Raw genomic sequence first — 20,177 nt, forward strand, 5'->3', positions numbered from 1 at the left:
AGCAACTCTGGGAATGTGGTGATGAGATTTCATGTCAATTTGCAGAAAATAACATTTCAAATTTAATCCAATGGGACAAACTAGTTGGTTAAAATCACTCACCTTAGACTGAGTTTGATGGCTTGGAGCGTCAGCTGTTGAGGTATTGTGGCACATGAATTGAGAGATTTTCAGGATTGTGGATATCCCTCACCTAGAAAGAGTGCAAAAGAAAAAGCACCAGTACACAAATACAAACAAATCCACAAAATGTCACTAAGACTTGGGTGATTGACCACTTATGTGTGTTACTGATGCTGGTAAATGTCAGAAACTCAGATATAAGTCCACTGACCTCCAGGTCTCTTGGAAATGATTATTTAGGAGAAGCTGCTCAGCCTTTCCTGCCTCCTCAGAAGTCCTGGCACTATTACAACTCTTGGTTTAAGGCTCATCTGAGCTGCCTGAAAACCAGCTTCATCTTGTACAAGGAAATTCAATGGTTAAACACAAACGGTGAGAAATCAGCAAAATATGGTGCTGTGAGCTGCAAAAGAGAGGAAAACACTCAGGTTCAGGGGCGTAGCACCAAATTCTGGGCCCTATGCACAAGCAGTGGCCATGGGCCCCCATAAGCTCGAGGTTCACAACTACCTACAACTAACCACTAATCTAAGAACTCTTATATGTATAACAAAAAAAGCCTTATTACACAACTTCTCTGAATTTCTGTTTTATTTGCAGAATGCTTAAAAGCTAACAGTAGATGCCACCAAAGGTAGCCTAACATTATAGGCCAGTTTCTGAAACTGAGTGCCATGCGTTTCACAAGTTAGCTTTGCTACTAATATGACAGCCTATCCTTATGAACCTATATGACATTGAGCCTACAAAGTTAGACTATTATAGTCCAATAACAAATATTAATTAAGTTTTCGAATTAGTATACTATTGAAATGGTGTAGGCTATGCAAACAAGGCATCATGTAATTTCTAATTTTGTGTTATGCCGTTGTGTTATTAGCACTGATAATCGCGGTGGTATTGAAGTGTTTTGTAACCACAGCAGGAGTTCATTTGTAGACTATTTGCTCTCACATTTGGGCTCACCTTTCTTGGGAAAGAAGTAGGGATGTTAACCGATGACCGTTTGACCGGTGGTTGACCGTATCAACGTTAACCGGTCAAAGTTGTCGGTAGTCGGTTAAAAAAAAAAGTGATATCTAAATTAGGCTATTATAGACAGTGGACTATACGCTACTACAGTTAGCCATCTCATTCCTCATCTTTTTGTGTTAAGTGAACAAATTATCCCTCACACTCAATTTTTCATAACTCGCCTGTTTGTACTTAATAAACCAATAAAAACATTTGGCGCGAGGTCACAGCGTTTGGGTTCGCGCGCTCACAAGGTTTGCGAAAAGTAAAGGCAACAGGCTAAAACACTCGAGGTTAGAGCGGCGTCTCTTCGGAGCTGTCATTTTCTTAAATGAGCCGTGGCAATGTTTCAAATGAGCTTCTAACCTAGACAAACGCCTTTATTTTCAAAGCGATCACCTTGTACCCAAACCATTTGAAACTAAGGAGCCATTTGTCCTACGATTACATACAACAAGCTCTGTGAAAAATTTTCAAAAATCAGAATAGTGATGTTAGTGACCCAGGGAAGCGTCAGCTGACCAATACTGACCAGGTTACTTGCGTAACCCCGGTTCTCTGAGAACAGAGCGAGGTATCTCACTATGGGAACGCCCCCAGGCGTGATAGACTATGGAAGCACCAATTACACCACGTCTGTCCGAAGGACAGACCAATCACAGCTTGTACAAGGAGCCCACCCCTCTCCCTATATATACAGCTGTGATCCCCAAAAACGGCATTCTAAGCACGCTCTTCCCCCGTGTTATGCGAGAAGGGAAGCCTGGTGAGATACCTCGCTCTGTTCTCAGAGAACCGGGGTTACGCAAGTAACCTAACGTTCTCTTTCAAACAATCGCTCGGTATCTCACTATGGGAATGATATAGCCAACTCCCGTAACGCATGCTTTCCGAAGCCGCCTGAATAGACTCGAAAACGGAGGACAAGACTTTAGTTCTCCAAAGAGCCAACTCTAAGAACTGCATGAGCCAATGAAGGCGCAGTGACATCAAGGCGATAAAATCTGATAAATGTATGGGGGGAAGTCCAACTTGCCGCCGCACAAATATCTCCCACCGAAATCCCCTTGAACAGGGCCCATGAGGTAGAAATTCCTCGCATGGAATGGGCCCTAAGGCCCTCTGGGGACTGAAGACCCATAGATGTATAGGCTAGTTCGATCGCCTCCACCATCCAATGGGAGAGGCGCTGAGAGGAGATCGGCTTACCCTTACAATGAGTGGCCCATGAAACAAATAATTGATTGTTTTTCCTGAACGATCGTGTCTTGTTTACATAAAAGCGTAACGCTCGTACAGGACACAAAGTGTGCAATTTCCTCTCCTCTGAAGAAGAAAATGGAGGAGGGTAGAAAGCACGTAACTCCAAAGCAGAGCAGTTATAAGCTGAATCACTGACTTTGGGAACGAAAGCTGGGTTTGGCAGCAGCATAACTTTGCTGTCATCCGGACTAAAATTTAGACATGCTTGATGAACCGACAAGGCATGTAACTCCCCCACTCGCTTAGCTGAAGCTAAAGCAAGTAGTAAGACCGTTTTCAACGATAGGAGCTTAATATGAACACTCTCCAGAGGTTCAAACGGGGCTTGAGTTAAAGCATTCAAGACCATAGACAAATCCCATGACGGGACCAGTCGCTTCGTCACTGGTCTCAAACGCCTCACCCCTTTCATAAAACGGCCTATAAGAGGGTGCCGGCCCACTGAAACTCCTTCGAAGCCCACATGACAGGCCGAAATTGCAGCCAGGTAAACTTTAATGGTAGAGAACGCTCTCCCATTGTTCACCAAGCTTTGCAAAAAAACAGAGAACCTCACTCACAGCACACTGAAAAGGAATAACTCCTTTATGAGTGCACCAGTCCTCAAAGACCTGCCATTTCAGATCATACAGCGAGCGTGTTGATGGAGCTCTAGCACTCTGTATAGTATTTATGACCTCCTGGGGAAGCCCAAGTGCATTTAGATTCAACCCTTCACGGGCCAGACCCAAAGATTGATTCGTTCCGGATGGGGGTGAAAAATTTGCCCCCCTGCTTGGGACAGCAGGTCCCGACGCAATGGGAGTTGCCAGGGCTCTCCCCAAAGGAGCTGGACAATCTCTGCCAGCCACAGCCTCCCTGGCCAATGAGGGGCTATCAGAAGGAGAGATAATCCGTTTTCTCTTACTCTGTCTAGGGTGGGAGAAATTAGACTCAGTGGTGGGAATGCGTATAGCAACACGTTCGGCCACGGGTGTGCCAGCGCATCCACACCCAAGGGTGCATTTTCGTCTCTGAGAGAGAAATACAGCGGACATTTTGCGTTTGCTCGCGAGGCGAATAGATCTACGGCAGCCTTGCCGTAAATTTCCCAGATCTGATTCACCACCTGCGGGTGGAGTACCCATTCTCCGTATAACGGGTTGCCCCTCGACAGGAGATCTGCTCCAACGTTCAGGACTCCCGGGACGTGCGTTGCGCGCAGCGAACTGAAATGCGCGGCGCTCCAGACAATCAGCTTGCGCGCTAGATTGTGCAGTTGCAACGAACGCGTTCCCCCTTGGCGATTGATATATGCCACCACCGTCGTGTTGTCTGTCCTGACTAGAACATGAAAACCCTCCAAGAATGGGCGAAAATGTTTCAGAGCTAGAAAGACTGCCATTAACTCCAGCATGTTTATGTGAAGTCTGCGAAACTGAGGCGTCCAACGACCGTTTATCGATCTGCCCTGAAAAACAGCTCCCCATCCCGTCAGGGATGCGTCCGTTGTCACTACTTTTCTCAGAGACACGCTCCCCAACAGGACTCCTGTCCGGAATACACAGGGGTTTCTCCACTGATGAAGAGCCATCACGCACGCCGTGGTAATTCTCACTTTGCGTGCGAGGTGCCGTCGTGGGCACAGATGCCTCGCCGCAACCCAATGCTGGAAGCTCCTCATTTTCAGCAAGCCCAGCGGGACCACAGACAGTGACGAAGCCATCATGCCCAGAAGGCGGAGACAGGTCCTGAACGAGACCATGTTTCCCACGCGAAACCGGGCTAGGCACTGATAAAACGCCATTATCCTCCTTTCCGAGAGCATAGCGCGATATTCCACCGAGTCTATTCGCAAGCCTAGATACTCTATCTCCTGGGACGGGATCAGCTGGCTTTTGGCATAGTTGATCCTGAACCCCAGATTCGTGAGATGAGACGTGAGCATCTCTATGTCTCGCTCCGCGCGCTCCCGCGAATGAGCGCAAATCAGATAATCGTCCAAATAAGCAGATATTCTGAGACCCTTGTGTCTCAGGGGAGATAATGCTGCTTCTATGCATCTGCTGAACGCACGTGGAGCGAGGCTGAGCCCGAACGGGAGAGTAACAAATTCGTACACTTCGTTCTGAAAGGAAAACCTGAGATATTTCCTGTGCGCCGGATAGACGCTTATATGAAAGTAAGCATCCTTGAGATCGACCGTGGCAAACCAATCTCCCCAGCGGACTGAACGAGTGAGAGCCCCGACTGTGAGCATCTTGAATTTGTACTTCCTTAAGTGCTTGTTTAGAGCACGCAGGTCCAGTATCGGGCGCAAACCCCCATCTTTCTTTGGAATCAGAAAATAACGGGAGTAATAGCCCCTCTGAGTTTCCCCCACTGGAACTCGTCTTATAGCTCTTTTCTCTAGGAGGGAGGATATTTCCGCTTCTAACACCCGAGCTGAATCCCCGTTTGCTACAGATGCTATAACCCCGTTGAAGGGAGGGGGTTTTACAGCGAACTGAAGCCTGTAACCCCTGGTTACAGTCGCGAGGACCCACGGGTGCGGAGAACACTCTCTCCATGCCTCCTGATGAAGAGCCAGCGGGTTCAGATGAACCGATTCCATAGATGGAGCGCTGGTGCCATCTAGTGGACAGAGAGAAAAACGGCCAGGATCCGTTTGGCCCAAAGACCGAATTATCTCTTGGTTCATTGATATTATGTTTTTGTTTCCCTGCGCCCTCGGCATTGAGCCTGGATGCGACAGAGAATTTTTTATTTGCTGTGAACTCCAGGGGCTGAAGTGATTTGTGACAATTCACTCGAGAACTTGTGCCTGAACTCAGCTGACCACATAACCTCTGTGGCCGCGTTCTCCGCACTTGAACTTGCGGGATCGCTGTCAGCAATCCACGAAACTTTGTGTGTTGAGGGGAAGCTGAACTGGCCCGAACACAACTTAGAACCGTTTCTCCGCCCAAACTCCACATCCTCCGCTTCTTCGCGGGTGGGGGAACCGACGTGGTGGACTCGGGAGAGGACATCGCAGAAAACCCTAGGTGCTGCCCGTCCCTCCCCTGCGGAGATTGCGTCCTAGGTATCCCTCCTCTTTTTGCTGGAAGGGTTAACGGACTTGGACTTTGCAGCCGCTGCCGCGAATGACTGCTTTCCCCATGGCTTGACGTTTGGAGCAGCGGGGGCGCGTGCCGACTGCTCTGTGCTCGGGGTTTTCGCAGTTCTGGACGCATTCAAAAACCTCCTGTTCTGCGTCGGAGGAACAGGCCGAGGGGGAACAGGAGGGCGGGAAGCTCTTTTACGCAGCAGTCAGATGTCAAACGCTTCCCTTCCTTCTTCTGGAGATCGCACCTCTGTCTCATCGCCGCGACAGCCGGGCCGAACAGCCCACTCGAGTCTACAGGAGCGTCGAGAAAATCCAATTTCTCCCTGTCCCCGATACTCGATAGATTTAACCACAGCGATCTCTCGCCCGCGACGGAGAGAGCCGCAGCTTTGCACCGCGCCACGTGAGGTGCGCAGATTGAGATCTGTGATGTTGCAGATCTCCTCCCAAACCGTCGGGTTTGGATTACCGGCGTCGAGCTGCGTGCCCAGCTCCTCCAGTAACTCGGCTTGATAGGCCATCAACAATGAAGTGATGTTTAGTGCCCTCACCACTAGCGCCAAAGATTTATACATTTTTTGGTACATGGAAGCAGTGAAGCGTTCCATTTTCCCAGGGAGGGTGGGGCTGGCCGATGAAAGAGTAGTCTGCCTGTTCGGATGCAGGTGGTGGGCCACTGACTGCTCGTCCGTGGGCAGGTTAGAAAGCACGAACCCCTCCATCTCACTCACATCGAGAGATGAGTAGCCCTTGTCGGGCACGCGATGGGAAAAAGGTTTATCCCATAAGCGCTCCATCTCTGCTATGCACGCTGGCAAAGCAGGGAGCAGTTGTTTCGCCGGGGGAAGGCGGGAAGGGAGCCTGTTACCGTCATAGATATCCCGTTTAACTCCCGGATCCTCAGGAGTTACAGGCCAAGGGATGTCAAGCTTAGCTGCTGCACACTTACAGACCTCAACTAAGTCGCAATCCCCCACCGTCGACGACATATCGCCACTTAACACGCTCACTGGCCTGGATGCTTGGGCTGCAGACAGGATAGCATCGTCCTCCTCATCATCCGGCTCCTCTTGAAGAAGGCGAGCTAACATCTCCTCGTCTTCCTCTTCATGTCCTTCGATCTCGTCGCCCTCCGCCAGCAGCTGCTGGTCGAAAAGCGGTGTAAACTCAGGGGACTCCGAATCCATAATATCCCCCCAAGAAGGAGTATCCCACAGGGTAGTGGGTTGAGCCCCTTTCGCTGAAGAAGGAACAGCGGAGAGTACCGGATCATCTTTGGAAGATGCTGCCACCCGAAGCCGCTGTTCTAGAACCCTGGCCAGCATTACACGACAGTGCAAGCAGCTTTCTGTATCTGCCAACGCAGCCTGGGCATGCTTGACACCCATGCATGCGATACACATCGGGTGCGAATCCCGACCCGAGATCATGAAGCCACATGCTGCCGGGCATGAGCGTGGCATCCTTCCCTTTCTCCGCAGCAACCTTAGACACCGACATGGTAAGTCCGAAAATCCGGTATTTAGCTCACCTTAATGCGTTAGCTAGGACAATGCTAATAGTTAGCAAAGGAGCTCAGTAACGAGCAGAGAACCCACAACAGATTCTTTCCATTCGACTGTAATGCGTTTGGCAACGTCAACCTTGACAGTACGTTTATAAACTGAAAGCAGCGCAACCTAGGTGCTGAAGGAAAGTCTTCACAGGGAAGAGAACAAGAATGCCGTTTTTAGGGATCACAGCTGTACATATAGGGAGAGGGGTGGGCTCCTTGTACGAGCTGTGATTGGTCTTACCTTCGGACAGACGTGGTGTAATTGGTGCTTCCATAGTCTATCATTCCTGGGGTCATTTCCCATAGTGAGATACCGAGCGATTGTTTGAAAGAGAACACTGATATGCAATACATAGCGATTGTGAAAGTTTTCACAAATCGAGTCTGACTTAAAAACAATGTTTTTGTATCCGAGCAGTCTGCGTGTTTAATGGTAAAACACGTTAAACATGAAGAGCGCCTATTTTTTACATTCCTTACTATAGCGGACTTACCAAGGGGTTTACGGACAAAAGCTTTGCTGTGAAAAACTTCACAGATCAAGCTGGTTAAGATGACACTGGTTTCTGTCTGCTAAGTTTCCAATTTTTGGAGCTATAAGCATTATAAAATTAAGAGTCGCATCGAAAAAAAAAATGATTTCGGCCAAAAGGCACAGCATCACCAGAATTCACAAATCATGGAGAACGACATTCGGGATTATTTGCATGTTTATGACAGAGCGCTGTGTATTTAAAGTAGTGGTGGGCCGTTATCGGCGTTAACGTGCTGCGTTAACGTGAGACTCTTATCAGGCGATAAAAAAAATATCGCCGTTAATCTATTCTCAAAGTTGGGTTGGGAGCTGGGTCTATACTACGCAAGCTATGATGACTTTCACCTTGATATTTTAGCGCGGATGTATACCTAGCCGAATTGCGGGTCACGGGATTCCCACGGGAATCCCGCGGGATGGGAAACAAAATAATAATCACGGGATTGGGACGGGACCTTTCTCTTTATGCTCTCCTTCTGTATGCTTTGGTGTGGCTGGTTAAGCGTTAACGACTGGTAATACAGCAGGACATCCAAACGCTCACCTATCATTCATCGAGCATATGGCTTTTCACCTGAAAGATGTATGTAGTAGCAACTTTACATAGCCGCTCAATCTAATGTTAACCTAGAAAAATGTGCGCTATTGAAGTGTCAGTGCGAGTGTGGAAGCCGAATAGTAGCGCGGTACTGCATGACAGAGGCGCCGGTGCGGTCACTTGCTCTTAAAATGCCGTCATTTCTGGTCATACAGATAAGAGTGATAGGCATCTTTCGAATCTGTAAAGACTCAACGTTTATTTGTGTGCACTCAGAAAAACAAGGAAACGTTGCGCTTTTGTAAAGTAATTAAAGCAAAAAGGCCGCGCTTTCTGCCGTCTGTCTCTGTGAACTTGAGAGCGTCACTTCGAAACTCCGTGTATACTTGCTTTAGAGACAAGAAAAATATATCTATAGAGTGAAATGTCTACTTTCAAATGGATCAATTCAAATAGGAAACGTGTGTTTGCATTAATGATTTACATGAAATTTAGTGTGTGCAATGAACACTGTGCATTTGTTTAAGATGGCTTTCGGTTCAATAATAAAATAGTGATCTATACTGTATTCTTTACTGTAACTGGCAGATTCCACCAAAAAAAAAAAAAAAAAAAAAAAACATAATACAGGAGTGGGAGGGAATGGGAGTCATTCTTCCGGGATTGGGACGGGATTTTCTCCCAGTTTTTTCGTGGGATTGGGATGGGATTTTTTTTTTTTTTTTTGTGGGAGTGGGACGGGAGAGGTTTGAAAATCCACTCCCGTGTCACCCTCTAATGCCTACTGTGAAATTACCACATCAAACGTGACGTGCTCCTTCGCTTTAGGTAGGCTATGTTATGTAATTTTAAATGACATAATTTAATTTAATTACTTAGCCTATTAATTACCACGAGACCACGAATTACCACCACATTATGTTTGCTTCTTGATGATTGCTAGTTGTTTACTACTAGTAGTGAACTTATTCTGATTTGGAAACAGGAGATGAGCCCCTGGTCTAATGCACCACCTGGCTTGAGAAACCCATTCTCAAAGACTTACTTTTGTCATTACTTGGGTAGCACACATATTCTGAATGCCTTCGGCAGAATTCAAATTAGCCATTTTAATCTAGATTAATCTAGATTAATTCCAAGATTACAGTGAGATTAATCTAGATTAAAAAAATTAATCTATGCCCACCACTAATTTAAAGCCAAAAGAAATCCGAATGTCAAACTATCTTTACCGACTGATTGAAATTACGTGAGACATGAGATATTCGTTCGTGTTTAATTCGCGTTTTAACTACAAGAAAAGAGAAAGAGATGATCGCATTCACTCGCTCTCACAGTCTGTCACGAAACGGCATTTATCGTTTACATTTCCTGATATAATAGACCATTTTAAAGACGAGACATTCTTTCTTATCGAAGGTAACAAAATACGAAGCTTACTGTGATTATAGGACAGTAATAATGTAATTGTGTAATTAAGTTTTATTTAGGGATATTCACGACGCAGCGTTCACCCGCTGAAAGACTGACTACTTCCTGACAAACAAACACTTAAACTAAGACACGAGGACAAAACACAAGACGCGGCTAAGGTGTGTCTGAGATGATCGGGTATGAGACGGTGAAATCTGTGATTTGACTAAAAGTGCAATTGGGGGAAACACTATTATTAAATTTAGCAAGTTTGTAATTTACCAGGTAGCAATTATGGATAATTTTAATAGCAACTTTAACTTCAGCAACTTTATTAGTTAAGAAAAATTTCTGTTGAAGAAGCCAAAACTCTTCCCATTGTATATCACTAAATATGTTTTTCCAAAAACTTACACAAGCAGGTAGAGAAATCTGAGATCTATTAATAATTGAACAAATGTCTTTGTTTGACATGGTATTGAGAGACTTTGGTTAACAAATAAGTTAGTGTTATCAAAGATTGGAGAGACTAAAAATCCTTTAGGGACACACTTGACTAAAGGTATAATACAATCAGGAATTGCACCAAAAACAATGGCATATTCTCTTGGGGACTGGAAAAGAAAATTCTTGCATAAATTGTTTATAAGTGAAAAGCACAACACAATCATCTAAAAGCTGACTAACTAAAAGTATATTTTTATTAAGCCAATTATGAAAAAAAAGAGATTTGTTTTTATATTCAATATTTTTATTGTTCCAAATAAAATAACCATGTGGAGAAAAGTTATAATTATATATAAGTGACCAACTTATTAAAACCCGTTTATGAAAACAAGATAAAGTTAAAGGTATTTTAGAGATGTCAAAGTTGCAGCGCAACAAAAAATGTAAACCTCCAACTGAATTAAATATATGGTTTGGAATAAAATTCCAACAGGACGTGGGGTTGTTTAAAAAAGTCTTTATCCATTTAACTTTAAACTAATTATTAAGAGTGGAAAAATCCACTGACTCAAAACCCCCCATAGCCCGATCAGCATAACACTTTTTTTAATTGAGTTTTAGAATTTCAAACAAAATCAACTATAATTTTGTCTCGTGTTCTACAAATTTCCACAGAAACATCCAGTGCCAATGCAGGATAGAAAACCCGAGATAATCCATCTGCTTTAGAAAGAAACACTCGACCTGTTATTGACAGATCACGCTGTAACCAAGAGTTTCATTTATGTCGGACAGAGAGTATAAGGGGTTCAAAATTAAGCTTTGATCTCTTTTTCTGATCTTTACATATAGTTATACCTAAATATTTGACTTCAGATTTTACTGGGACGTCACAAATGTTAACATCAGTAGAATCTTTTACAGATAAAAGTTCACATTTATGAATATTAAGACAAAAATCTTGTCTAAAGCTAAAAAAAACTTGATCTTTATTTTTTTAGAAAAAGTGTTGTGTCATCACCAATTGGCTTATTAATATTGATCGATTTGCCACAGAGATAACTTTCAAATGACTATTTTGAATGTGGATGGCTAAAAGGAAGCAGAAAAAGATAAGGCGAGACAGGGCAGCCTTGACGGACGCCTCTATCTGTGTTAAACCTATGAGTATCACCATGTTGTAATTTAATTGAAGCATTGGCATTACTGTACAAAGTTTGAATTGCATTAATAAAATTAGGGCCAAAACCAAAAATACTCAAGGACTTAAGAATAAAAGGAAATTCAGTCGAATCAAAAGCTTTATAGAAATCAAGAAAAAGCAGAAAACTGTCATCCGGATCAGATCGGAGTAATCTAAGATATCAAGAACAAGTCTAATATTGTTTGAAATAAGTCTGTCTGTCATAAAGCCCGACTGACATTCATCTATTATGTCATCTAGAACACATTTAATTTTCTTAGCAAAAATCATGGCTAGTATTTTGTAGTCATTATTTAAAAGACTTATAGGTCGCCAGTTTTCCATCTGAGAGAGGCCTTTTTGAGGTTTAGGGATCAAATTTATAACACGCTGGGTCATAGAGGCGGGAGAAAACCCTTTTTAAGACTTTCTAAATAAACATTTAAGAGAAACAGTGAAAGATAATTTGAAAATTTCTTATAAAACTCTGTGGTCAAACCATCATTTCCAGGTGACTTATTTAGTTTTAACTTATCAATAGCCTCTGAAATATCTTTAATTTGAATAAGAGCTTCACATAAATTCTTGCCGTTATCATCAATTTCAGAAATGAGGTCCGTATCAAGGGAGTTAAAAAATAAGTCCAAATTCTGTTGAGAGTATCTGGAACGATAAAGGTCTTTATAAAACTCTTCACAATAGTTTGATATTTCTTTATAATTCTTTACTGCTAGAATTTAGATGATTTCACTGTTTCTCTAATCTAAAAAAAATAGCTGGAGTTACGTTCTCCCTCCTCCAACCACCTTCTTCTCGAGCGAACAAAAGCACCCTTTGCTTTTTGTATATACAAGTTATCTAATGAATTCTGACGTTCAACCAATTCTGATTTCTGATCAACAGATAAATTGTCAAATGAAACACTGGAGAGGCAGACAAGTCTTTTAACAATATCAAGTTCCTCTGCTTTATATTGTTTAGCTTTTTGAGTTCCAGCTTTAACTAAGATTAATCTAATATTATATTTTAACAGCTCCCAATTAGAACTAAAATTATCCTCGGCTTGAGCTTTAAGAAAAAAATGAATCCTAGATATCACAGACCCACAAATTTCTGCATCCTCTAATAAAACAGAATGAAGTTTCCAGTATGAGTTATATGTTCTTGAATAAGCAGATGGTTATCAAAAGATAGAATGATGGACTTATGATCAGACAATGGAGAAGGCAAGATTTCAGCCTTAGTAACATAATTGGATAAAGAGTCCAATATTAACCAAAAATCAATTCTAGACCTAAGTGAACCAGAACTGTTAGACCAAGTAAACTGTAAAACATGAGGATGTCAAATGTCAATTAGGCCAAATCGGGAGATCAAACCACAAAGGCCTGATGAACTATGGGAAAGTCTAGGTGGTGATCTGTCCAAATTATTATTTATAGTTTGATTAAAGTCTCCACCCAAAAGAATAAACAAATTAGGATACTTAGATTTAAAATATTCTAAATGAATTTCTATTGAATTAAATAACCTGAGGTTATTTTTTGTGGCATTAAATCCATAAATGTTACCCAGGACAAAAAAAGATCATTTAAAGTAACCAATAAAAAAAGAAAATGGCCTTCAGGATCAGATATTGTCTCTATTATCTTACCCCTAAACTTGTGCTTCAAAGTTAAAAATTAGAACCACATGAAGAAAATAACTCATCACCCCATTGTGATTTCCAAAACTTAAAATCACTAGAATTTGCATGTGACTCTTGTATAAAACAAAAATCAGTATTAAGTGATTTGGCATATAAGAAGATAGCTTTGTGTTTAACATCACTACACAACCCTCTTACATTAACTGAGCAAATAGAAAAATTTGGAAACATTGGACAATGTGACACCAGAACTGTAACAACAAGTGAGTCAGACCATGAGATCCTTAAAGATTAAAAGATAGGGGTCTTTTCAAATGCTAGCAATTCAGGATGAACACATGAGAGTCTAGTCTAATGGTACACAACTTATAAAGTATCATGTTTTAATTAAGTTGTTGTTTATTTATTTATTTTAATGTATGTAGCCAGGTACACAACTTTTTTATTCATTTATTTTATATTATGTTATTTTTAATGTATGTCTACATTAAAAGTACTATTCCACCGGCAGCGAGAACTAAATGAAGATAAATGTTTTGGCGTGTGATGTGTTTATTGAACCAATCAGATAAGAGTAAATGGAGTCCGCGAGAGTCTCACTGATTGGCTACAAAAAGGTGGTGGACCCACCCTCCCCCTCACTCTTGCAAAATAGTGATGGGACGGATCATTTTACTGACTCGGACCTTTGAGTCTCGTTCAGCAAAATGAAGAATCTTTTTTTGAGTCATTTTATTCATTTTAGCAATAATTCATTGTTTACCTGGGTCTTTAGTCTAAGATTAGTTCACCTCACCTCTTATCTGACAAGTTTTCAGGTTTGAGTTACTCGTTCATCACGTGACAGACCCATAAGATGAACAAACAACTCCAAAACCTGAAGACTCGAAACAGATGAACTAATTCCAGCACAGAACCTAATAGGATGTTGCGCATGCGTGACTGAACAAATCACTCTCTGAGACGACTCATTCATCCTGAGTCTCATTAAAGATTCGTTCAAAATGAGCAAATCGTTCAAGAAAGACCCATCACTATTGCAAAACTCAGTGATTGAGAGAATCGTGCCAAAAGTGTAAGCAGATAAAAGAAAGACGGAGCTCATATCGGATTATTTCAGCAACTTTGTGTCCTACATACACAACAAGTCATTCAGACATTTGTAACAGTTTGCTTTTTACACATACAGATTGGTTCTACACAGTCAATTCATTCTGCAATTCTTTAAACTGTTGTTTTCGTGTGCAAATCACTGTTCACAGGTTCCCTTGTCAAAAAATCCTACAGTATTCCAATGGGAAACCTGTACAGGATTCTAATAAGAATTTCTATCATATTTTGGAACCATTCCTATAGGATTCTGATAGGAAGAGTCTTTTAGGACAAGACATTAATATTCTGTAGGACCATTCGTATAGGATTTTAATGGGATCCAATTAGGCAACTGGTCATATCTATATGGGAATTCTTTATAGATAATACTTGCAGTTTGCTTAAACTCACCCTGATATATACATTGTATGTTGCACAACCTGCAGTAACATTGTAAACAACATAGGTGATTTGTGCACCACATAGCATTGCAAAAAATTTCTAAAGCTCTAATAATTGATTGATCTCACACACACACAAAATAATAATAATAATAATAATAATAATAATAATAATAATAATATGTGTAACTTTTTTCCTTCACAGGCAAAATAAAAACTTGTTCTCAAGGTAAATCAAAATCACATCATAACACAGAACACTAAAATATTAAACAATATAAATTTAATAAAGTTCAATTTGTCTGAAATAAACTTTGTGTGTAATGTAAAGAGAGGGAGAAAAAAAACCCCATCTAATTCAGTTCCGAGAAAAAAAAAAAAAAGTAGGAAGAAGATCGTATCCAATCTATTTCAAATGAAGCAATCACTCCTAATGCTATGTATAAAGTAAAGGTTCCCAGTCCACACAACAGGTCCACACGCTGATGAAGAGTTGAAATTCACAATTGGGGTTGGTGCGCCATCGCCATCTTAACTCTCTTGTTACGCAAGTTTTCTCCATACACACACATTTCACAGAAGAATCTTTGTCCATGTCAAACTTTTTAACTGGAACCTGACCTGGACAGGCCATAAGAACATCATATTACTCCACAAATAATCCTACTGAGCAAAAGTATGTCCAAACGACGTCATTTCAACGTCTTTGTCGGAATATAGACATGATCTGCACGTCGGGTGGACGTCTCATGTTTGTTGGGATTAAAAGGCAGCAGCTATTTTCACTTGTAAGTAGCCTCTGGCAACAAGGCGAGCAATTTGCACTTAGTGTAAACAACGTTAGACACTACGTAATTAAACTAACGCTATACAAAACCATCAACGTTGTTTTGTAAACAGCTCAATATGGTGGCAGAACAGGCATTTTGTACTCTACAATGAAATTTCATTATACAGAGCATATATCAATATTTTATTAATCTCAGTTACGCAGATTCACAGCTTTTGACGTACGCCAGACTTTTATGCTAATCACCAGAAACAGTCAAACAAGTTCAACAACTCACCGACAGATGTCGTTCACCCAAAAATTGTTCGTATAGGATGCAGACCAGATAAGCGTTACCAGTATTTCTTCCTTGGTAGTGTCTTACAGTCAACTTTTAACGAGTTAAATAACGTTAATCACTCAGCTTCTTCTCTCGTTGACCGTTACTGTTCAAATATGCGCACTACAGTTGCACGCGCACTACATTCGGATTTCTTAAAGGGGAAGCGTCAGGACAATACCCTATATAGATGTTTGTGTTTCTGTGGATTCTTAGTCACATATAACACACTTAAACTTATTCGTACATTATAAAATATCATATTTATTATCTTCGTCTTACTGTAATATTATGGATTTCAGTGTTTATATTTGTGTTTTCATATATGCAGAATTTTTATTGTGTACAAGTACACACACACACACACACACACATTGCATTTGTGGTTAACAGGGACTCTCCATAGGCGTAATGGTTTTTATACTGTACAAACCGTATTTTCTATCGCCCTACACCTACCCTACACCTAAACCTAGCCCTCACAGGAGACTGTGCACACTTTTTGAATTTCATAAAACACTGTTTAGTATGTTTTTTAAGCCTTTTGTTTTACGGGGACACAGGAAGTGTCCTTATAAACCATGTTTACGTTGTAGTACCCATGTCATTATACACATTTGTGTCCTCATAAACCATATATACCAGAACACACACACACACACACACACAATTAAAAAGTAATTGAATAACAGAATCAAACAAGATAATACAGGGCAAAGTGAAATTCCATTTAAAAATCACAAATTCCAATAAGATTCTATGAATCAATAAAAAGAGAAATTAAAATCCCATTAAAAAATAAAAATACAAAATCCTACAGGACAAAGTAAAATTAAATTAAAATAAATCAGAATGTGTAATAAGAAATTCTTATTGGAAAAGTCAGAAAATAAATCAGAATGTCCAATAAGATTCTAAAATTATTTGAAATTGGAGAATGTCAAAGTGAAATTTCAATTAAAATAAATCAGAATGTCCAATAAGATTCTAAAATCAATAAGACAAAGTAAAAATTCCATTCAAATAAATCAGATTGTCCAACAGTAAAATGCCTAAAGGATAAACAAACCATTTTTTTGACTTGCAGTGCTTGAAATTTGGAAGTCACTTTAACAAAGCTTCTCTTGCATGAATTACATGCAGTAAAATGCTGCAAAACATTTTTTCTTAATTTTACACTTAAACAAAGCTTCTCAGTCTTATTATGTACACTTGCACAACGCTTACTCAGAATGTCCAATATTTACATGCAAATCTTCCATGGCATTATATTCTCTCCATAGGATGTTACGTTTAACACAGAAGCTCTCAAGCTTGTATAAAAAAAGGACACATTTCACATTGAAGCACTGTACCGGAGCTTGATTTGTTTTGAGAAAAGCACGTGATCTATGACGTCTGAAGCTTCAATAATTTGAAATCCATGCTTCAGTATCCGGTTCAAACTAATGTGAACCTCAGTGCCGTTTCCTTCACATTGTATTACACTTTAATGTGTCAACATTGTTTATTTGTTTATTTTTTAATGGTAATTTATATATTGAGCTCAAAAATGTACTTTGCCTATGAAGTAACAGTCTAAAGAAGATCTGAGGCAGAGTTAAAATAAACAGATCATAGATTTAATTTATGAATTTGTTTCATTTATTTTACTTATTTTAGTGCTAGTACACCGACACAAATAAATAACTTTGACAATGACCATTATTTATATACAATAAAATAAAACAAATAATCATTTGCAGAACCAGATTTGAAACCAGTGGCTGTAATGAAACACAGCACTTTGGAAGGTGTTATTCATTTTTATGATCACTAGATGATCACAACATGAACCGTTTTGAAAAGCTTCGAGTAATGAACCTTTTCGGATAAAATTGTGTTGAAAGCTTCACTGGTTCAGAACACTTCACTTCACCATCACTAGTAATCATGTGACAGCCATAATTTCTTAAATTAGCAAAGTTTGTTTCAATTAGTTTAGCCTTTAATGGCACACAAACCATATGATGAATGTTGCATGTTTAAAAAAAAAGCAAACACAGCAATTTTGAAACCATTAGCTTTGGAAGGTGTTATTGTCTTTTTATGATCACAGATTAGTCAACAGAACCACTTTGAAATGGCACACAAACCACTTCTGATGAATGTTAAAGCTTTCAAAAAAAAAATGTGACCATCAAAATCATGTGACAGCCATAAAAATTAGCAAAGTATTGTCTGGTCAATAAATCTTAGCCTCAAATGGCACACAAACCATTGAATCTTGCAGTGGAAAAAAAAATGAAAAAGAACACTACACAGCACTAACACTTTACACAACTTTACAGGAGCAAGGACTATGGCTGGCCTTATGCTGCTACTTCAGAACAAAATGCTTGGATTTTATCGTCTTGATTGTCGTAACTGAATGTGACACAGTTTGAATACTGAATGGAGGATGACAGACAGCCACAGCGGAGAGTACAGTTTACATGAACTTAAATATTCATCTGTACCTCAATTAAACTATGAAACGACTTCAGAACACTTGAAATATAGTGCACAAAAACTTTATTGAGCTTCATAATGTTTTTGTGGCTTTCATGAGGCTTAACAATAACACAATAGTATACACAGAATATCAGATTTGGATGGGTCTCGTCTGACCAATACCTCGATTCAGAAGAAAATGACAGTTTTGCAGTGATACCGATACTGAATATCGGATCGGTGCACCACTAGTAAGGACTCATTTTGACATCAAGTGAGGACTCCAGTTGGGCATCAATTGTAATCTGACTCACTTGTAACCTTTATTAACAAGTGTTTGTACAGCACAAGTTGATCTTTGCTTGACCAATCAGTGGAAAGGTGTGTTTCATGTCCACCTACATGTGGAGATCAAATATTATCCATTTTCTATCAAGCCAAATTCAGAGTTTTTTTTTTTTTTTTTGAAAAAAAGGTGCTGCTTTCTCATATTTCTGTTTCGAGAATTAAATCAGGAAAACAACAAATTATCACAGGCTGAATACAAATGAAATAACAAAATCCTCTTCAATAGTCAAGGTTGAAAATTTTATAGTAATAAAATATTCTCTCAAGTAGTTTTGGGAATATTTATGGGAATATTTGGGTCCTATTTGTTGAGTCAAATCTGAAGTCATTTCAGTTTGAGTCTGAAGTCTATTAAAATGGGTCTTGACTCTGAGTCACTCTCTGTGCCTGGTTTAATAATTGATATCTATGATATGTATTACATCTGTTTTTCAGCAATTACATTGGACACATGAGTCGAGCACTAATAACTCATCTTTAATTTTCTATATATTCTCTGCAGTGTTTCCTGCTGTCGTATTACACAGAAAGGCTGTGCTGCTCTGAGTTCAGCTCTGGAGGATCCACACTGTAAACTGGAGAAACTACAGTGAGTCTCATCACATCTCAGTAACTATAAGGTTTCAAATAATAAGCAAAATTACTCATATGTTTTCTATAGCAGTGGTTTGGTTTGTTGTCCTCTCACTCTCAGTCCAAACTTTTTTTTTTTTTTTTAATAAATGTAAATTAATTAATTAATTGTGATCTTATTAATTATGATATTTTTTATGGAGCCTTTTTCAAAACCAGCACTGTAGTGTTTTTTTTTTTTTTAAATAGCTACAGTGACTGCGAGAATCTAGAAATGCTTCTGTCATTACTGCACACCAGTATTAGAGTACAATCATGCTAAATACACGAGTCTCCTCTGAGTTTTCAGGCAAATGAATATTGAATGTAACTTTCAAAGGGAAAATATAGAAATATTTGAGGTGGCAACAATGGCCTCACCAGTATGGGGCAAAATGTCCACAATATTGATACAAATATTTCACCTAAAGTAATATGTTTTGCATAATATCTAAGTTAATTCTAAAAAAAATTAAAAAAAAAACCTTCAGAAGTGCTTGTACCATATAATACCAAAATAAATTTATTTATGTTTTGATTCTGATAATTGACTTTTATTAACTGAGTACTAGGGCTGCACGATAAATCGAAATGAAATGGTAATCGTGAGTAGGCAGCAGCTGCAATTGTCATGCGTATCTTTCAGTGAAGTGCGGTTCTGTGATCAGCAGTGGACACGTCGCATCACCTGCAGCACTTCTGCAAATGGAGAAAAACATCATAAAGCTAGGCTATATATATATATATATATATATATATATATATATATTTATGTGGATATTGTAATGCAGAAGTACAAAACCATATATATATATATATATATATATATATATATATATTTATGGTTTACATAACAAATAATATTTTTAGCATTCAAATACATCTTGAATACGGAGACATTTGGATTTGTGTCGTATGAGACCCAATGTTAGCTTCAGCTTTGCTTTAGTCTAAATGGTTTGATTTTGGCTTGTCGTCAAGCTTCTTATATTTTTCATTCTTGTTCTTTTCTAAACACTGTTAAATTGAAAGGATTTTTTGTGGAGTGAGGGGAACTAAAATAGCCTAGCCTATGTTTATAGTGTATTGTAAATATTTCGCGTCGACACCAGGTCTTTCTGAATGTAATAATAAAATGCGACTTAACGTTATAGGCCTACGCGATTTATCTTTTTTCTCTCAAAAATGCTATTTCATTTTATTTTAACCATCCAGAAAACGTTTTAAAATATTTTAATTACTGAATTACTGGAAAAAAAAGACCTTTTAAACCGTTTAACTGATTGTATTAATCGGTCAAAATTCTTTCTCTCGGTTATTATTATCATAATTTTCA

At 39.6% G+C, this 20,177-nt stretch overlaps 2 protein-coding genes across 2 annotated transcripts in view; both read right to left on the reverse strand.

Annotated features, from left to right (window-relative positions):
• Positions 1-20,177, reverse strand: part of LOC127158499 (uncharacterized) — a 56,581-nt gene that overhangs the window by 22,503 nt on the left and 13,901 nt on the right. The gene's annotated exons all lie outside the window — the stretch shown is intronic.
• Positions 1,788-5,990, reverse strand: LOC127158498 (uncharacterized). Its single transcript, XM_051101590.1, is given in 2 exon segments — positions 1,788-2,941; positions 2,943-5,990. Coding segments are annotated over 2 exon segments (3,546 nt in total). The 5' UTR covers positions 5,616-5,990; the 3' UTR covers positions 1,788-2,068.

Source organism: Labeo rohita, unplaced genomic scaffold (genome assembly GCF_022985175.1).
Source record: "Labeo rohita strain BAU-BD-2019 unplaced genomic scaffold, IGBB_LRoh.1.0 scaffold_152, whole genome shotgun sequence".
In the NCBI taxonomy this organism is placed as follows: Eukaryota; Metazoa; Chordata; class Actinopteri; order Cypriniformes; family Cyprinidae; genus Labeo; species Labeo rohita.